General features: G+C 48.1%; 1 protein-coding gene across 1 annotated transcript; it reads right to left on the bottom strand.

Annotated features, from left to right (window-relative positions):
- Positions 1 to 5338: 5338 nt before the first annotated feature.
- Positions 5339 to 8869, bottom strand: LOC118143227 (uncharacterized). The gene is made up of 3 exons (XM_035253039.3): positions 8604 to 8869; positions 6066 to 6213; positions 5339 to 5908 (listed from the first exon to the last, which is right to left on the bottom strand). The coding sequence occupies exons 1-3, from the start codon at positions 8781 to 8783 to the stop codon at positions 5451 to 5453; spliced, it is 786 nt and encodes a 261-aa protein (XP_035108930.2). The 5' UTR covers positions 8784 to 8869; the 3' UTR covers positions 5339 to 5450.
- Between the last annotated feature and the right edge of the window lie 10924 nt (positions 8870 to 19793).

Genomic DNA, 19793 nt, shown 5'->3' with positions numbered 1-19793 from the left:
GGAATGTGCCACTGCACCTAGCCTATTTCTCTTTCTTATGAGTCCAGCAATGCATCTATCTGGCAAATCTAGGTTTTGTTGTTGAGAAGGTTTTCAGGTTATCTTCTCTGTCATTGTACAGAAACTGTTACCAGAACACGAGGAGTTCTGTCTAGGTCTTTCTGCTTGCTGCACAGAAGCCAAACACAGACAAATATTGCCATGGAAGGCTTTAATTGGGTGTTGCAGCCAATGAGATGGGTGATCAGTCTCAAATCCAATAAAATCAGAGGTTTATATAGCAAGGAAGAAATGTAACTATGTGTGGGAAAACAGGAATTAGAAAGGGGTAAGGAAGAGAAGCTGATCAACAGAAGTAGCTGGTCAGTTAGACAATCAACAGGTGAGGGGTCTGGTGAGTTTCAGCTCCTTGATACTGTCTGGGAGCCTGGATGGTTGGTTTCCTGAGAAAGGAACTCAGATAAGACAAATATAAGGAGGCTGAGGCAGGAGTATTGCCTGAAACCAGGAGGAGGAGGCTGCGGTGAGCCGAGATTGCGCCATTGCACTCCAGCCTGGGTAAGAAGAGTGAAACTCCATCTCAAAAAAAAAAGACAAATATAATGTTCTCATTTCAAGATTGGAAGGGTCAATTTTTATGTTTGTTCAAAATAAACCAAAAACATCAGTTCTATGGGACAATTGGGCCAGTTTAAAAACTATGAATTCTAATTACTTCTTTCTTGCCCATCTCCCTCTGCCAGATATAGTCTATTGTATTGAGCCCCATAGTCCCTCTTGCTTGCCTTTCCATATCCTCCTCTGTGCCACCAGGCTGGAAGCGTACGAACTACATTTCCCAGATTCCCTTGCTAGCTGGGTTTCCATGACATTCTGCCAATGGGAGGTACTCATGCCAGAAAAGAATATGGGAGGAAGGCAGCAGCTGTTTAGCTCCTGGCAGTGCTTCCTACAGTGGCCATGGAGGGGCTCCTGCGAAGGAGCAGTGGTGGTAGGGGGTGACCCTGGGCTCCTGCCTGGGAACTGGTGGTTTATGCAGAGGCAGCAAACGGTTCAGGCAGCCAGCCGTTCTGACAGTGTCAGTGTCAGTGTCAGTGTCGGGGGAGTGTATCTTCCCACAAGGTGGTGGCCTTAGGAACACCTGGAGGTGCCTGGAGGATACAGTTAGGAGATGGGGGCTGAGGGAGACCCTTGAGGCACCTGGAGCTGCAGCGGTCCAGCAGCCAGGGACTGGCAGAGGTAGGAGGTGACAACAGACGTGTGACACCACTCCAGATTCCGAGTGTTTTCTAGTTGTTTGTTTGTTTTTAATGCCCCATGATTCAAGTGATGGAGGTGGCTTCTTATGGATCATAAACTGCAAACATCATCTTGTTCATGGTCTGTCACTGGTTGGTTAGACCTGGAGGGCTGCGATTTACATACCCAGACCCACTTACCATCTCCCACCCCCAAGGGGCAAAGAAAACTCACTGGAATGTCTTCCATCTGATATACATTTCCCAAAGCCTGCTCATGCTCCTAAGTATCCCACCCATAATCCGTGCTTCTTATTTCCTGAGCGTTTGGGTATAACCAAGACCATTTTGCAAGCAAGGAATTTGATATTCTGGGATGCCCTCATAAGATGCACCTGATTGGATGGGCTGTTGAGCTTCTCTATCTTCTCTGAGTAGCCTCTATTACCCCAATCTGCCCTTTGCTTCCCAGGTGTCAGGGGAAATTCCTCTTTAGCTCCAGGGACTCTGGGAACACTGAAGACCTGGCTGAGTTGAGTGGTAGCAGAGATGGTGGGAGATGTCCTGCTGAAGGGAGGGGAGGCACCTTCCCTGAATTGGAAGTTGAGAAATCAGTAGCTGAACTCACTTGCTGCAGGAATGTGGCCTTGGGATGTTATGGGCCCTGCCTCTGCTCCTTCCCTCCCTCCCCAAACATCTGGTTTGCCTGAGACTTAGGAGTTTCCTAGGACTCAGGACTTACAACACCAGCACTAGAAATATTCCAGACAAATCCAGGTGAACTAGTCACCTGTGTCCCTAGGCTCTGAAATCTCTGTTTCTCATCTCCAGTCCTGGCCACTCACTGTTCCCTGAGCAGAGGCTTATTCCCATGCCTGGGCCAAGTTGTTCCCACAGCTGAGCCACGCTTCCTGCTCGCTTTTACCTACTGATTCTGCTCTCCCTCCAGGTCCCCTGACTCTCCCTCCAAGAAGCCACCCACTCTTCCAAATGGATGGCTTCCCCCTGAACTGTCCTCAAAGTATGTCCCATGTTCCTCCCTGTGCTGAAGCCAGCTGCACCTGCCTTTAGCTTTCCACAGGCCTCAGGACTTCTCGAGAACTGGGTCTGCACCTGCCTCACCTGTCCCCATAGCATCGGGTACACATCTTGGCTTGGCCTGAATGAGACACCCTACAAACACTCTATGAAAAGGCCCAGGACTTAGGGTGGGGTCTCTTCGACATCTGAACTCCAGGAGGAGAGCCAGCAAGAACAAGGTGGCTGAAGGAAAAGCTGACTCTAGGCTGTGCACAGTGGCTCAAGCCTGTAATCCCAGCACTTTGGGAAGCCAAGGTGGGTGGATCACCTGAGGTCAGGAGTTGAAGACCAGCTGACCAAGATGGTGAAACACTGTCTCTACTAAAAATGCAAAAATTAGCCAGGCTTGATGGTGCACACCCGTAATCCCAGCTACTCGGGAGGCTGAGGCAGGAGGATTGCCCGAACCCAGGAGGTGGAGGTTGCAGTGAGCTGAGATGGTGCCATTGCACTCCAAGTGGGGCAACAAGAGTGAAACTCCATCTCAGGTGGGGGGAAGCTGACCCTAAATAACATGTTCATTTCTCTCTTAATCCCAACAACCCTACGGGGAAGTTGTTATTCTTCCCACCATTTTACAAGGAAAACTAGAGTTCAACTAAGTTAGTTAACCCGCCCAAGTTCACAGCTAGTAGCAGTGGTGCCTAAATTTGAGCCCAGTTTTCACTTATTCCAATGACATGCTCTTAACCACTATGATATGTTGGTGCATTTTATAGAAACCCTTTCTGGGACAAGGCAAGGGCATGAGTAAATAGAAAGTGGGAGGAGTGGCGGGATGAATTTAAGGATGTAAACTGACGCCAGTTAGGTGTGAATTGAGCAGGTATGTAAGCTGTATTATTTGACATAAAAGATCAATAGCCCATTTTTTTTGTTGTCACCCTGCAAGGAAGTAGCTTCTAATGTGTCCCCTTCAACCACTGCTCCAGAGGGTGGGAAAAGAGGGATGAGGAAGAAAATAAGAAGGGTGGGCAGGGCAGGCCGCTGCTGAGAAAACTCAGTGTAAGATCTGACCAAAGCCACAGGCATGCAGTGGCTCAGGCCTGTAACCCCAGCACTTTGGGAGACTGAGGCAGGCAGATCAGTTGAGTCCAGAAGTTTGAGACAAGCCTGCGCAAAATGGTGAAACCTCATCTCTACCAAATATACAGAAATTAGCTGTGTGTGGTGGTGCATGCCTATAGTTCCAGCTACTCAGGAGGCACCTGAACCCTGGGAGGTTGAGGCTTCAGTGAGCTGAGATTGTGCCACTGCACTCCAGCCTGGGTAAGAGAGTAAGACTCTGTCTCAAAAAGAAAGGAGAGAAAGAAAGAGAAAGAGAAAGAAAGGGAAAGATGGAAGGAAGGTAAGAAGGAAGGAGGGAAGGAAGGAAAGAGAGAAGGAGGAAAGAGAGGAAGAAAGGAAGCAAGGAAGGAAGGAGAGAAGGAGGGAGGGAAGGAAGGAAGGAAGGAAGGAAGGAAGGAAGGAAGGAAGGAAGGCAGGCAGGCAGAAGAGAGAAAAGGAAAGAACTGACCCAAAATCACAGCAAGATGTTTTTGGAAGTTCCACATAGGATTTCAGAGTTACCCAAACCTCTGCCTCCTCCCTGCCATCTGGACTCCCAACAGTTCCCAGGGGCCTACCTACCAGAGTGTCTGAAAGTCCTCCAGCTTGGCTGGCTCTGGGTTAAGGCTCTGCCTCCAGAAGGCTCCTGGGGAAAGGGCATGGGATGCAGGGTGGGTGTCAAGGCCCTTTGTCTACAGCCCTGAGGCTACACACACAGCAGCAGAGCTGGGGCCTGGAGGCAGAGCTGGGGCAGTGGACACCTGAAGCAGGAGCGAGGCCAGCCAGTGGGTAGAGGGTCTGGGGGTCCCCTGCCACCAATTCTGCTTGAATAGAGGCTTCAGCTTTGCAAATCTCCACCTCCCTGGGAGGGGGCCCAGTGGCAGATCAGAGTCTAAAGGTCAGATGGACACTTTGACTTCAGTGAGTCAATGGGAAGGGAGAGTCCTTGGGACCAGTTCCCACCCCAGTCTCCAGTGAGTGTGAGGTTCCCTGCTTCCTCTTCAACCCCAGCCCCCAGGCACCTGAGCTGGGGGCCAATGGCATACAAGATGGTGGTGGGCAGGAAGCCATTGAAACTGGAGCTCATGGAGGACTTGTAGGCACCCATGGAGGGGAAGACCAGCCAATCACCTACGTCCAGCTCAGGCAGCCGTACATCCTCCAAGAAGAGCCTGTCAAGGGCGTCACACGTGGGGCCATAGAGGGTGCAGGGGAAGAGGGGTGGCTCTGAGCAGAACTCCTGTGTGACATAGGAAAGGGGGTCAGAAAAGACAGCGGGCTGGCCTATCCCACCCCCTTACCTGGAAGCCATTGAAAGACCCAGAAGGGCACTCCCAGGGACACACGGGTGTACACTGGCTGGGATCCATCCCTCCATGGCCCCTGCCCAGCCTGGCGGGGTCTGATGTGCCTACAAATAAAGCCTCAGTATCCTCCTCTGTAAATGGGGCTATCGTCTTCAATAATTCCTATAAGGGAGCAGTTGAAAACTCAATTACCTAGGGGTCAAGCAGGTAGCACAAAGGAGTGAAATGGGCCAGGTAAGCCTTATGACAAACTGGAAAATCAATGACTGTCCAAAGGAAAAGACATTGGGTGGGGAGGCCTGTCTAGTGGAAGTCCCATTCCAGCAGATGGCGCCACATGCCTGACATGCTAGACTAATTTGTTGAAATATTTGTTGCCTTGTTGTTCTGCAAGTCCTGTAACATCAAATGTCTCAAATCTTTGAGAGGAGCTGAGAAAGTCCAGGCTTTTATGAAATATGTGTAAGTTTTTAAATATGGGCAACTAAAATTGAAAACTATTCCGGGGTCTCCTATTGGTTCTTCCACATCCAGTACTCACTCCCTGCAATTGGAAGAGAGGCAAATATACACACAAAGACACACACCCAGAAATACCACACACACATACACACTCGCACTTGCATGCAGACATATGTCACATACGTGACCAAACATGTGCACACACCAAGATGTTCACTGGCCAGGAGCAAGTCAAGATATTTACAACCCATCGCATCAGCAGACACACCTGCCCCGGAGCTGGAGGAAGACATGGCTGGCCCTACAGGGTTAGGTATCACAGCTTTGTTGCCAGATCATGGGAGGGACTGAGAAGCAGGGGTGCTGGGGGTAAGGCCCTTGAGAGACTCGGGAATGATTCTTGAACCACCAGGAAGAAGAACTTGAATATTTTGGAAAACAAGCCACATCTTTTTGTTCTGGTGATGGTCCCTTTGGCTGACAGGCCCCCATATCCAGCTGCTGCACATGCTCTGACCTGTGGGCAACACATCATGCATGTGCCCACGTGTGCATTAAGCAGTAGGCAAGGCCCTGCCTCTGGGGTCCAGCACAGCCACTGTTCCCAGTCTGGGAGGCACAAGCCATGTGGAGGTAAAGGACTAGACTCTTGGGGCTGGTGTGGCCCCCTTACCTTCACCACGATGGGAACCCTCGGGTCAGGCTCTCGGTGGCAGATGCAGAAGGAGCCATAGTGGCCATCATTGAGATAATACACCAGCTTCTGGCTGCCTCCTGAAAGCAGGGAAAGGACAGGTCTAGAGAGTGCTCAGTCACTACTCTGACCCCCATTCCCTGGGACAGAGCCCAACCCTCTGCCCTTCCTCTCTCCCAGGGCCTAGGGATGCCTAGACAGTGGCCTCCCTACCAGGCGCCATCCTGGCCCACTCACCAGGCTCCAGCACAGCCTTCTTGGCAATGATGTTGACAGCGGCAGTGCAGACAGACTCCACATAGAAGTGGCCAGGTTCTGCGATGACCTTGACGCCATACTCCTCAGGGAAGTCCTGGGCCAGGGCAGCACTGATCACTCTTGCCAGCTGGAATGGGGTGGAGGGACAGCAGGAAGAGGTGAACTCATCCAACACGTGTTGATGTGCCAGGGCCTGTGCTGGCGCCTTACCTGGGTCAGTCCTTTCATTCCCGAGGCACCTTGCAGGATAGGTGTTAAAATTATCCCTGTTTACCAAAGAGGACAGAAGCTGAGAGACAGGAGGTCACTTGTCTGGGTTGCATGGTTGGTGTAGGGGCTGAAAGAGCAGGGCCACCGGGCTCCCTGAGAAGTCCAAAGGTGCAGTGATTTAATCCAATGCACAGTAAGAAGACAGGTATCTCATGGACCCTGGGAATGTAAACTCCCACCTGTAACTGTATTGGTGATGCTAACAATTCTACAGGAAAACATACATATACAGACACACAGAGAGGAACAGCCCCCAACACCTTGCTGCAGCTGCAGTGGATACCCTGTGCCACCTCCCCTCAGCCTTGGAAACTAGCTGGAATGTGGGGAAATTAACACCTCCAGACCACAGTCTTCAACCAAAGAGGGACAGGAGTTGGTGAATAAAGGACCCAGCCTCCTGTCCTCTACTGGGATGATTCTGAGGTTCTGCGTTGTCCCCAGGGGGACTGGTGCAGGGGCCCACACTGGTAACTAGCTCATAGATGAATTCTCTTCTGACTTTTCTCCCTTCTGTCTCACTTTCCTGACTTCCTAATTGGTGCTTCCACCGATCATCTCCAAAAAAAAACGACTTGCATCCAAGTGTTTGTCTAAGAGTCTGCTTTTGGGGGATATGAAAGCCAAGACATGCACATACCCACCTGTGCTCAGACAGAGCACACCCAGAGACACACCAGAGAGACTGCAACACACAGAGATACATGCATGCACACAGACCCCTCCACACACACATGCCTGGGCACATAGGCGGACCTCCCTGAACACCCCCAGTGCCCTTGCCAGCTCACCTCCTCAAACTTGGGCCCTCGTTTTAGAGATGGGGAAGCAAAGGCTCAGAAAGGTCCTACTCAAGATAGGCTCAAGGTCCTACAGCAAGAGGATGGCAAAGACAGGGTCTGAACCCAGGTCTCCTAAGTCTTGGGAGACCACTCTTGACACTTTTATATTCTGCCTTGCGATGTGTGCCACAGTTCTTAGAGGAGAGAAGAGCCTGCTGGGCTGGGGCAGCTCCAGGCTATTTGTTCTACAATTATTCAACAGGGTCATCCAGTACCTACTCTGCACCATACTCTAGTCTGGGTACTGGGGAAAGAGCAGTGAAGAAAATGGGCCCCAAATCCCCATCCTTGTGGAGCTTCCATCTGACTGAGCCACAGAGAAAAAGTTGCGGACTCATGCAGCATGAGCTCATTAATTAACTATCGTGAGCCACACACCATGCTGGGGGAAGGGAAGGAGGTACTATATAAAGCATTCCCATTGCACAGATGCAGCCACTGAGGTACAGAGGGCTGGGGTGCCTCACCCAAGTTCTTACTGCTGGATAGCAGCACAGTTGAGATTCAGTCCCAACAATGAACACCTTGAGATGACACCTGTGGGTCAGCATATTTTGAGGTATCTAGTTTTCCCTCTAATTTTCTCTCTTCTTCTCCTCCTCACTGATGCCCGTGTCTGGCTCTATCATGTCCCTGGGGGAGAGATGCGGCCAGGTGGGAGGCGGCTATAAGACTTCCTGGCCTTCTTTGGGAAGCTTAGCCCTTGGGAGAAGAGGGTGCCAGGGTACAAGAAGAATGTCACGGTGACACTGATAGAAGGCCCTCCCTCAGACCAGGAAAAGGATCCCCTGACTGGCAGGGAGGGGGTGGTGAAGATGGTAAGAGAGCTGAGACTCTGTGTCCTAAGGGAGTCTGAGGGTTGGAGGGGTGGGGCCCCTGGAAGCTGGTGGAGAAATGGTAAGTCACTGGGTGAGTCTAGAGCAGGCCTTCCCAGCAGGCAAATCCCTCAGGATCTTGTCAACTATGTGCTCTGTGCAGTCGGTCTGGGGTGGACAAAGAGTCCACACCTCCAACAGGTTCTCTGGTGATGGTGGTGATCGGGTCCAGACATGACCATGCACGGAGGCAGCACAGCCCTAAAAACCCAGGGAGCCAGGGAAGCCAGGAGGACAATCGGGCAATCATCTTTGTAGACTGAAGCTGGAGGCACACACAGCTTGGCACTGGGTAAAACCCTAAGTGGTGGAAGCAGGCAGGGCAGGAAGAACAAAAACTCAGGAGGGCTTAGTTAGGAAACCCTATGAAGGGTTTCCCAAGTCAAGCTTTTCCATTGGTTTTAGCACAAGAGAGCCTTGAGAGAGACAGCCGGATGGTGTTACAGAATGGTGAAACAGAAAGCCTTCCTTCTTGCCCACTATGGAAGACCTGAGGCTCATAACTCCCCATCTTTCCTCTCCCTCCATACCAAATCAGAAAGCTCCTGGATCCTTTGCAGGACCACTTGATGCGCAGATTCTTCTGGCCCCAGGGTGATGAGCTCCTTTGGCCATGGCCACGGGCTTCCATGGGCTTCCTTCAGGCCTCCGAGACTGGTGCTCATCCCCGAAACTCCAACTGAGCCGTCTACTGAGCATGGTCCTTGCATCCTGGAAAAGACTTGTTCTGATGACCCAGCCTCCTCCTAGCTCTCTGCTCCCCACTCCCCACAGGCCCTGGGAGCCAGAGCTCCCAGGTAAGTTTTTTTTTGTTGTTTGTTTTTTGAGATGGAGGCTTGCTCTGTTGCCCAGGCTGGAATGCAGTGGCACAATCTTGGACCACTGTAACCTCTGCCTCCTGTGTTCAAGCAATTCTCCTGCCTCAGCTTCCCAAGTAGCTGGGATTACAGGCATACACCATCACCCCCAGCTAATTTTTGTATTGTACTTTTAGCAAAGATAGGGTTTCACCGTGTTGGCCAGCCTGGTCTTTAACTCCTGACCTCAGGTGATCCACCCACATTGGCCTCCCAAAGTGCTGGGATTATAGGTGTGAGCCAACACGACCGGCCAGCTCTCCAGTAAGTATGCCCTTGGCCTTCCCATCTAGCTACAGAGAGCTCCATGGAGCCCTCCTGAGTTTCCCATCTGTAGGATGATGGGCTACTGGCCCCAGCCCAGCCTATGTCAGAATCCTGGTATGGGTATCAAGCAAGTTGCATGCACCACCCACACAGGATGGGGTGATTGTGGTTCTCTCCCAGGCTCTCTCACATACATGTTCCCATCCAGAGATGAGAAAACCGAGGCACAGAAACAATAAGTGTGGGCCAGATGCAGTGGCTCATGCCTGTAATCCCAGCACTTTGGGAGGCCGAGACGGGCGGATCACAAGGTCAGGAGTTTGAGACCAGTCTGACCAACATGGTAAAACCGTCTCTACTAAAAATACAAAAATTAGCCAGGCGTGTTGGTGTGTGCCTATAATCTCAGCTACTCAGGAGACTGAGGCAGGAGAATCACTTGAATCTGGGAGGGAGGCAGTGGTTGCAGTGAGCCGAGATTGTGCCACTGCACTTCAGCCTGGGCGACAGAGCAAGACCCTGTCTCAAAAAAAAAAAAAAAAATGGTAAGTGTGGAGTCTGAGTTCCTTTAGATCTTTCGATCACAGCTAGGACCTAGGAGGTGATCGAGTCCAACAGCCACATTTTACGAGCAGGGACAAGAGGCCCAGAGAGGGGAAAAGACTTGGCCATGGTCAAGTGTTTGGTAGCAGAGCTGGGACTGGAATCCAGGCTTCCTACAGCAGCCACTGAACCCACTGCTGGCCACAGCTGCCTGAGACTAAAGCGAGGCCAACCTGCAGCCAGAGCCTTCTGTTCCAACAGCCGGGAGTGTACTCGTGTCCTCACTCCACACCCAGACTTACCTGGGGCCCACTGCAACCTCTTCTTCAGAGACAGCCAGGGGGGTAATCACCCAGCCAGGTTCTTGCCTGCTGCCCAGAAAAGCCAATACACTGAGAACAGCAGGAGTGTTGTAGCAGAGAAAGAGTTTAATTATCACACGCAGCTGAGTGGGAGGTATTTCTCAAATCAACCTCTCTGAGAATTTGGAGGCTAGGGTTTTTCAGGATAGTTTGGTGGGCAGGTAGTAGGACATGCAGCTTTGCTGGGGATTAAACTATAAAAGCCCCAGAACTATCTTTGCATGCAGTTTCTGGTGGGGGTCACAGGATCCACTGAGTCTGTTCTTCCATATAAGTCAAGATTCTCTAGAATGCAAAAGTCTGAAAAATGAAGGCCAATCTTAGGTTTTATAATAGTGATGTTATCTATAGGAGCAATTGGGGAAGTTCCTTTATCTTGTGACCTTTGGCTACAGACTCCTGAGCAGTTGGTGAGTTAAAGAATAATGGCTGGTTCCTTTCAGCTGGAACCATCATCTTCCAGTAATTTGCTGAAATAAGGAACACAAAGGGAAAGAGGAGAGGCACTCGATATATGTTCTCTAGGCCTTTTAGAAAACATGGAGTTGTTCCTTTGGCCACGTATATGCAAATCTATAAGAAAGATGATATTGTAGACATCAAGGGAATGGGCACTGTTCAAAAAGGAATGCCCCACAGATGTTATCATGGCAAAACTGGAAGAGTCTACAATGTTACCCAGCACACTGTTGGTGTTGTTGTAAATAACAAGTTAAGGGCAAGATTCTTGCCAAGAGAATTAATGTGCATATTGAGCACATTAAGCACTCTAAGAGCGGAGACAGCTTCCTGAAACGAGTGAAGGAAAATGATCAGAAAAAGAAGGAAGTCAAAGAATAAGTTACCCGGGTTCAACCAAAGCGCCAGCCTGCTCCACCCAGAGAAGCACACACTGTGGGAACTAGTGGGAAGGAGCCTGAGCGGCTGGAACCTATTCCCTATGAATTCGTGGCATCATAGGTGTTAAAAAAATAAAAGGCCTATGGACTGTTAAAAAAAAAAAAAAGAAGAGAATAATGGCTGGTTATCACTTATGTGTGGTTATACCATAGCAGAATTCCAGCCCCTACCACAATTCTAACCTTGCTGACTTTCATTAGTTTTCCAAAGGCAGTTTGGGTCCCCAAACAAGGAAGGGGCTAGTTTCAGGAAGGGACTCTTATCATCCTTGCTTTAAATTGTAAACTGAGTTTTTTAATTGGTTTGATCTTGGCCAGGAAAGAGCAAAAGCAGTGAGTCTGTGAGGTTAGAAGCAAGATGGATATCCAGCAGTCCCACTACTGGGTATCTACCCAAAGGAAAATAAGTCAATATATGAAAAAGACACTTGCACACACATGTTTATAGCAGTCAGTTCATAATTGCAAAGATATGGAACCAACCTAAGTGCCCATAGACTAATGAGTGGATAGAGAGAATGTATACATATACAATGGAATACTACTCAGCCACTAAAAGGAACAAAATAATGTCTTTTGCAGCAACATGGATGGAGCTGGAGGCCACTATTTTTTTTTTTTTTTAATTTGAGACAGGGTCTTACTCTGTCCCCAGGTTGGAGTGCAGTGGCATGATCTCAGCTCACTGCAACCTCTGCCTGCCAGGTCAAGCAATTCTCCTGCCTCAGCCTCCCTAGTAGCTGGGACTACAGGGACCCACCACTACGCCTGGCTAATTTTTGTATTTTCAGTAGTGACAGGGTTTCGCCATGTTGGCCAGGCTGGTCTCGAATTCCTGACCTCAAGTGATCTGCCCACCTTGGCCTCCCAAAGTTCGGGGATTACAGGCATGAGTCACCACACCCAGCCTGGAGGCCAGTATTCTAAGTGAGGTAACACAGGAGTGGAAAACCCAAAAATGTATGTTCTCACTTATGAGTGGGAGCTAAGCTACAAATATATAAACACAGAGTAATATAATGGATTTCAAAGACTCAGAAGAAGGAGGAGGCTGGAGGGGTGCTAGGGATAAAAACTACACGTTAGTTAACACTACTCAGATGTCGGGTGCGCTAAAATCTCAGAATTCACCACTGTATAATTCATCCATGTAACGACAAAAAAATTTGTATGCCAAAAGATATATTTTTCAAAAACAGCAAGATGGAGTCAGCTGTGTTAGATTTCTCCAAGTGTTTTAGTTTTGCAAAAGCAGTTTTGGGAGCCAGATCTACGGTGTTCCTGGGCTTCAGGTAAATCCCTATGGGAAGAGCAGAGTCCAGCACAGATCTTAAGAAATAGGAGAAGTACTTCCCCAGCTGTCCCCTCTAAACCTCAGCCACCCTGGACTGCTCAGCCCAAATCTCCCAAGCCAGGAAAACGTACCTTCCTAGGTCTGCCTGCAGGACAGGTGCACAGAGGGGAGTCCGACCGCTGCTACAAGTGAATGTTGGCAATGATGAGAAGTGGAGGGAACCTAGAAACCTCCCATCCACTCTTTCCGCTCTGCAGATGGAAAGCCGTGGGGCCCGGAGGTCTCCAGATCATTCAGCAAATCAGGAGTGAAAGTGGGGTAGCACCAAGACCTCAGTCTCCCACCGGGAGCTGGTTCCACTGCCTCGAAGCACAGCTACTCTCTCCTGGGGTCGTGTCTCTTGCCCTTCACTGCAGATTCAAGCATCTCACTGATGCGCCTTTGAATGGAAGTGGGAGACTTGCATGCATCAGAGTCTAGTCATTTCCCCACCCTCTCCCAACCCTTCCTCTCCATGTGGGCTGCTGAGGTCTCACCTGAGGTCTTCTGGCCCTCCCAGACTGAAGCCACCACCTTAGGGCAGCCCCACCTCAGGGATCAGCTGTAACCTCCTGCAGGCTTACACCCCACCTCCACGCTGTGACACAGAACCTCCTCTGCCTGTTCCAGGAAAGGTAGATCCACAGGGAGTGGGCTGCTCTCCCGGTTTTTGTCTGCCAGCCATGCCTAGGGCAGGAGGTGGGGAGGAGGGCAGTGATGGCAGGGATATGAACCCCAAATATCGGACACAGATCTCAGTCAATGTAGAAAGTTTGTTTTCTCAAGCTTAAGGATGCACCCATGACACAGCCTCAGGAGGCCCTGGCATGTGCCTAAGGTAGTCAGGGCACAGCTTGCTTTGATACATGTCAGGGAGACAGGAGATATCAATCAGTATGTGTAAGATGTACATTGGTTTGCTCTGGCAATGTGGGACAACTTGAAGGTGGGGGGTGCGGTGCTTCCAGGTCATAAGAGGCAGAAGGTTGATAAGAGACAAAAGGTTGCATTCTTTTGATTCCTTGATCAGCCTTCCACTGAGTACACAATTTAGTCTGAATCAGTGAATCGGCATTTTTCATAAACCATAGGGCAGAGGAAGCAATCATATGTGCATTTGTCTCAGGTGAGCAGAGATGATTTTCTGTGCACGCCTCTGAAGATCAGCTATTAGTTTACATTGCAAGGTGAAATTCAACAGAACTGTTTTAGGGTAAAGATCTTGAGGCCCACAGTGAATTTTCTTGTGGGCAGTTTGTGACAGAGGTATGTAACTATCTTGCCTTATTTAGGAATAAAATGGGAAGTGGGTTTTCCTGGCATAGTTCCCAGCTTGATTTCTTCCCTTGGCTTAGTGATTTGGGGATCCTGAGGTTTTATTTTCCTTTCACAGGGCCCAAGTCTTCCTCTGCCTGGGGCAGCAGAGATAGCGGTCTTTCCCCCGAAATGAATCTGCTCTGAGACCTTGGACCAGCTGTTCTTCTTTTCTGTGGCCTGCCTCCCACTTGCTGGCCCTCCATGGCCCTTTCTCCCTGGTATAGCGGAGAGCTTAATCCCAAGGGCTTGATATCAGCTTGGTTTACCACTTACGAAGCCTGGTGTGCCACTTACAACGCATTTGCTCTAGGCAAGTTAGTTGACTGCTCTGAACCTCAGTTTTTTTCATCTGGAAAATGGGGCCTTGAAGCCAGTTATCAGGATTAAGATATAGAAGGAAAATATATACAAAGCGCCTCACTCTCGCCACTGCTGTTTGCGTCTGTGTTGCTAGCCATAGGAATTTTCCCTTCTAGATTGTGTTGGTCCCTCTGCTTAAAACAGGGAACACATCTGCAATTCTGGGTCCCCAGTGCCTAGGATAAGACTTGGGGCCAGGGCGGTGGCTCATGCCTGTAATCCCAACACTTCAGGAGGCCAAGGTGGGTGGATTGCTTGAGCTCAGTAGTTGGAGACCAGCCTGGGCAACATGGCAAAACCCTGTCTCCACAAAAAAACCCAAAAATTAGCCAGGTATGGTGGCACATGCCTGTGGTCCCAGCTACTTGGGAGGCTGAGCAGGAGGATGGCTTTAGCCCAGGAGGTTGGGGCTGGGGCTGCAGTGAGCTGTGATCATGCCACTGCACTCCAGCACTCCAGCCTGGACGGTAGAGTGGGACCCTGCAAAAAAAAAAAAAAAAACTTGGCACAGAATTCAATAAATATTTATATTTGTAGGCTAGATTAATAAATGGATGTCACAGCTGACATATGAGATCTGGGATTTAGATCAAGTCCTATCTGACTTCACATCCTGTAGGGATCCTGAAGAGAAACATCAGTGGGGCAGATTTGAGGGCCCAGAAACAGAGCTGATAGCAAAGACTGGAGCACGTCACCAATCACCAAAGAAGCTGAATGTGACAGAGAAGTGGTGCTGGGACAACAGGTAAGCAGTTTGGAAAGTGAAGTCTGTTTGGAACCTCACTTCTCAATAGAATACATGTGCAATGGTTTAAACAGTTAAATAAATAAGTGTATATATCACATGATTCCATTTATATAAAATATCCAGAATATGCAAATCCACAGAGACAGATTTGCGGTTGCCTATGACTGGGGAAAGAGGAGAGAGGAATGGGGAGTACCTGCTAATGGGGTACTTAAAGGGTTTCCTTTTGCAGTGGTGAAAATACTCTGCAATTAGACAGAGATGATGGCTGCTCAAGCTGGCAAATACGCTAAAAACCAGTGAAGTATATGCATTAAAAGGTCAGATTTTATGGTATATGAATCATATCTCAACAAAGTTGTTTAAAAAATACAGATTGCACAATCCCTGCATTCATTGAGGGGGAGGGGGGCGGTCCAAGATCACCAATTATTCTCTTATTAAAAAGTTAAATAATATATCTTTTTTAAACAAGCCATTAAAGAGTCTTTAAAAATTCAGCCAGGTGCAGTGGCACATGCCTGTAATCCCAGCACCTTGGGAGGCTGAAAAGGACAGGTCACCTGAGGCCAGGAGTTCAAGACCAGCCCGGCCAACATGGCAAAACTCCATCTCTACTAAAAATACAAAAAATTAGCCAGGTGTGCTAGCACACACCTGTAGTCCCAGCTACTCCAGGAGCTGAGGCAGGAGAATCCCTTGAACCCGGGGGGGTGGGGAGGCAGAGGCTGCAGTGAATGGAGATCTTGCCACTGCACTCCAGTCTGGGTGACAGAGCTAGACCTTGTCTCAAACAAACAAAAAAATCTTTAAAAAAAAGAATTGACTATTAAAAAAATTACTTTCTAAGCTTGGATGTAACATAAGAGATCACACTTGTGAAAGATCAACAGGTTTGGTGGCACCTGACTTATAACTTGTGTACATTCATAAATATAAAACTCAGCTCTTCCTGGGAGTTAGGACACCAGGGGATTAACTAACAGGACAGTGAGGCCAGAATAAGTCACTAAGGTTGTGGTTCCCTTAACTATGAAATCCTAATAAGTAATTTAATGCAGTGATTACGTTCTTCTTCTGAATCCCAGCTAATAAAATTATGTCTACCTTCCCGATCCTCCACTTCCTCATCTGAGAAATGGAATGAATATGTTAGTGTTTGATACCAGCGTTGTTTTGAGGATTAAATGAGATGATCTAAGTAAAGATCTTAGCTTACACCCTGTTAACTGAAATCCCTGGGATTGGAGGACTGTCCCTGGCCTTACCTGCCGGATACGCGTTAGAAGAAAGTTCTTAGCAAATGGCTCTGACAGCTGTCTTTCTCAGAGGGCTGCGACCGGCCTGTGCAGAGCTCTGGTGGGTAAATAACTTTTAGCCCAGTCTGCCTGATTACATTCTCATTTCTGCTGGGGCATCACTACAAACAAAGCAACAGGTTCGATCCTGTGAACTAATCATGGAGTTGGAATTCAAGGGGGACTGGCCGGCAGTGGGAGTTAGACCCTGTAGACCCTGGGATGGCATGTGAATAAAGCAAACAACACCGCAGCTTTGCTCTATGCTGTTAAAGGCCTTCTTTATGTTAAATATCTGAACTTCACCTTAAAGGAGATATTTCACATAAAGACGATGCCAATATTATTTTGCCTTAAATATATAAAAACTATCATCTGTTTTGTAACAAGAATCAGAAGAAAGATAACCCAGGCCCAACATTTCTATAATTCTCATGTTGGATTAATGAATATGGAATCTGTATAAATTATGCATTGCATAATTCCACTATTTCTTATAATCCTTATAACAACCATATGGAGCACTAATCATCATTGCCATTTTACAAATGAGGACTCAGAGGCTTACAGATGTTTAAGATGAAGAATTTCCAAGGTTCTCAGTAAGTGGCAGAGCCAGGATTCAAACACGGCTCTGTCTGATTCCAGAGCCCAGGCTTTTCCACCAGTGCTTAACTCATCCAACAGTCTTCGCAACAACAGTGAGAAGTGAATATTATTATGCCTGCTTACAGAGGCATCTGTAAGGTCATCCAAATCAAATTACTACCAGAACTGACAAAAGTCATCTCAAAGGTGACCTTAGATCTGGGACTGATGTAGGTCAAACCTAACAGTCAATCTCAAGAGAACAGATGGCATCTGTCCCTGCCAGTCTATCTCTCCTGCCATACACCCAATCCACCTGCTCACTGCATCCTTCTCTTTTCCAAACCTCCGCAGTCATGCTTCCTTCCTGAAATGCTTTCCCTCCAGCCTAGCCCGCTGCTGTTCTCTCCAGTTTTCAATTCAAATGGCACTATGTGGTCATCAGGCGTGCTACCCATCAGCCATTTCCAAGTCTCCTCTTGAGCATGGGATAAAATTCTACTTCCCCACTGAGACCATCAGTATAAGTTAAGTTATACTGTAGTAACGAACAACCTCCAAATCATAGGCGCTTATAACTACAAAGATTTCTTTCTCACTCATGCCTTGTTCCCATGTGGGTCAATTTCACTCTGTTCTGTCATGTCCAGGATTCAGACTAAAGGAGCAGTCAGTCCCTCATGGCACATTTCTACTCAAAGACCAGTAGCCAGGGCCGGGTGCAGTGGCTGACACCTGTAATCCCAGTACTTTGGGAGACTGAGGAGAGCGGATCACGAGGTCAAGAGATCGAGACCATCCTGGCCAACATGGTGAAATTCTGTCGCTACTAAAAATACAAAAATTAGCTGGGCATGGTGGCACATGCCGGTAGTCCCAGCTGATTGGGAGGCTGAGACAGGAGAACCCGGGAGGTGGTTGAACCCGGGAGGTGGAGGTTGCAGTGAGCCAAGATTGTGCCACTGCATGCTAGCCTGGCAACAGAGCAAGACTCTGTCTCAAAGAAAAGAAAAGAAAAGAAAAGAAAAAGACCAGTAGCCAAAGCAAGTCATGTGGCTAGGCCAGATGTTAACGAGGAGAGAATTGTAACCCTTCCACAGGTGGGAACAGCAAACATTTTGGTAATAATAAGGTCTATCATACTCCTTCCCTTGAAATGGGATATGGCCGTGTGGCTTGCTTTGGCTAATGAAAAGCGAGTGAAGCAATGTGTTACTGCTGTACAAAGCTTTAAGAGCCAATGTTAATTCACTACACACTCTGCCCCTCTGCAGGAGCAGTCAGCAGACGGTGGCTGCTCTATCAGCCCAGTTCTAAGCGTGAGGACAGCATAAAGCAGGGCCCCCAGCTCTCCCTTCATAGGGATATAGTTTGAGGCGATCACAACCTTATTAAAGTATTGAAATGTGAGGTTTGTTTGTTACTGCAGCATTGGTTCACCCATTCAGCTCAACATACACTTCCTTTGGAAAAGTTCACTCTACTTACAGGGGGCAGTGGGAGGTGATCAGAACTAGACTCTAGCTGGTGGTGCATACCTGTAATCCCAGCTACTCTGGAGGATGAGGCAGGAGAATCACTTGAACCTGGGAGGTGGAGATTGCAGTGAGCAAGATCATGCCACTACACTCCAGCCTGGGCAACAGAGTGAGACTCCATCTCAAAAAAAAACTGGATCCAGGCATTGGTCAGTCAGGAAGCTTCCCTGAGCACTGAGCTTTAAGGAGGATTAAAACATCATAGGATGTGGAAAATCTTCAGGATATTGTTCTGGGCAAAAGTTTCTTGAGCAATACCCCACAAGCACGGGCAACCAAAGCAAAAATGAACAAACGGAATGACAAGTTAAAAAGCTTCTGCACAGCAAAGGATACAGTCAGTGAAGTGAAGAGATAACCCACAGAATGGAAAAAAAATATTTGCAAACTATCCAACTGATAAGGGATTAATAACCAGAATATATAAGGAGCTCAAACAACTCTATAGGAAAAAAAATCAAATAATCCAATGAAAAAGGGCAAAAAGTCTGAATAGACATTTCTCAAAAGACATTTCTCAAACATACAAATTCCAAGCAGACATATGAAAAGATGATCCACCCGCCTCAGCCTCCCAAAGTGGTGGGATTACAGGTGTGAACCATGGCGCCCACCAAAACATGTGATTTTAAAACACTTGCATTTCTAATAACACGAATTATTTAGAGTTGTTTTGCATTGTCCTACTTGGGAACCATAAACCAGCCCAAGGCACACAGAGGCACCACATTCAGCTTTGCCGAGGAGTAGTCATGTTTCAAGATGAAGTCCATCACCACCCATGAAATATTTATTCTTGCCAAGGCTGTTCTGCTTAAATCAAATCAAGCTTACAAACATTTATCTCAGTTTACAGAAGATATGGGAGATAAAGGGACATCAAGTGGAAAGAATAAGACCAATTCAGAAAGTGGGATGTTATGCAATTTAACCCTCCCAGCCTCGCAGAAACAAACCAACCGGAAACATTCCAGAGAATTCAGACACATTACAATTAACTACAATATGTGGTTAGTAATTAGAGCATAGTTTGAAAACATCAACGAGGCCAGGCGGTGGTGGCTCACACCTGTAATTCCAGCACTTTGGGAAGCTGGGATGAGCAGATCACCTGAGGTCGGGAGTTCGAGACCAGCCTGACCAACACGGTGAAAACCCCATCTCTACTAAAAATATGAAATTATCAGGGTGTGGTGATGCATGCCTGTAATCCCAGCTTCTTGGAAGGCTGAGGCAGGAAAATTGCTTGAACCTGGGAGGTGGAGGTTGCAGTGAACCGCGATCGTGTCATTGCACTCCAGTCTGGGCAACAAGAGCAAAACTCCATCTCCAAAAGATTTTTAAAAATCAGCTATGCAAGACATTTCGAGGGAAATTGAGGAAATTTGCATTAGAACTGTGTACATGACATTAGGGAATTGCTGTTACTTTTTTAGGTGGGATAATAACCATGTGGTTTGTCGGACAGTGTCCTTTTTTTTTTTTTTTTGAGATGCTTGCTGAAATAATTAGAGGTTATGCAACAGGATGCCCTTACTGTGAAATGTTCTTTTCATTTATTTATTTATAGACAGAGCCTCACTCTGTTGCCCAGGCTGGAGTGCAGT

This window comes from Callithrix jacchus, chromosome 7 (assembly GCF_049354715.1).
Source record: "Callithrix jacchus isolate 240 chromosome 7, calJac240_pri, whole genome shotgun sequence".
Taxonomy (NCBI): Eukaryota; Metazoa; Chordata; class Mammalia; order Primates; family Cebidae; genus Callithrix; species Callithrix jacchus.
Note: the sequence above shows the minus strand (reverse complement) of the source record. Positions and strands in the feature narration are given on the sequence as shown.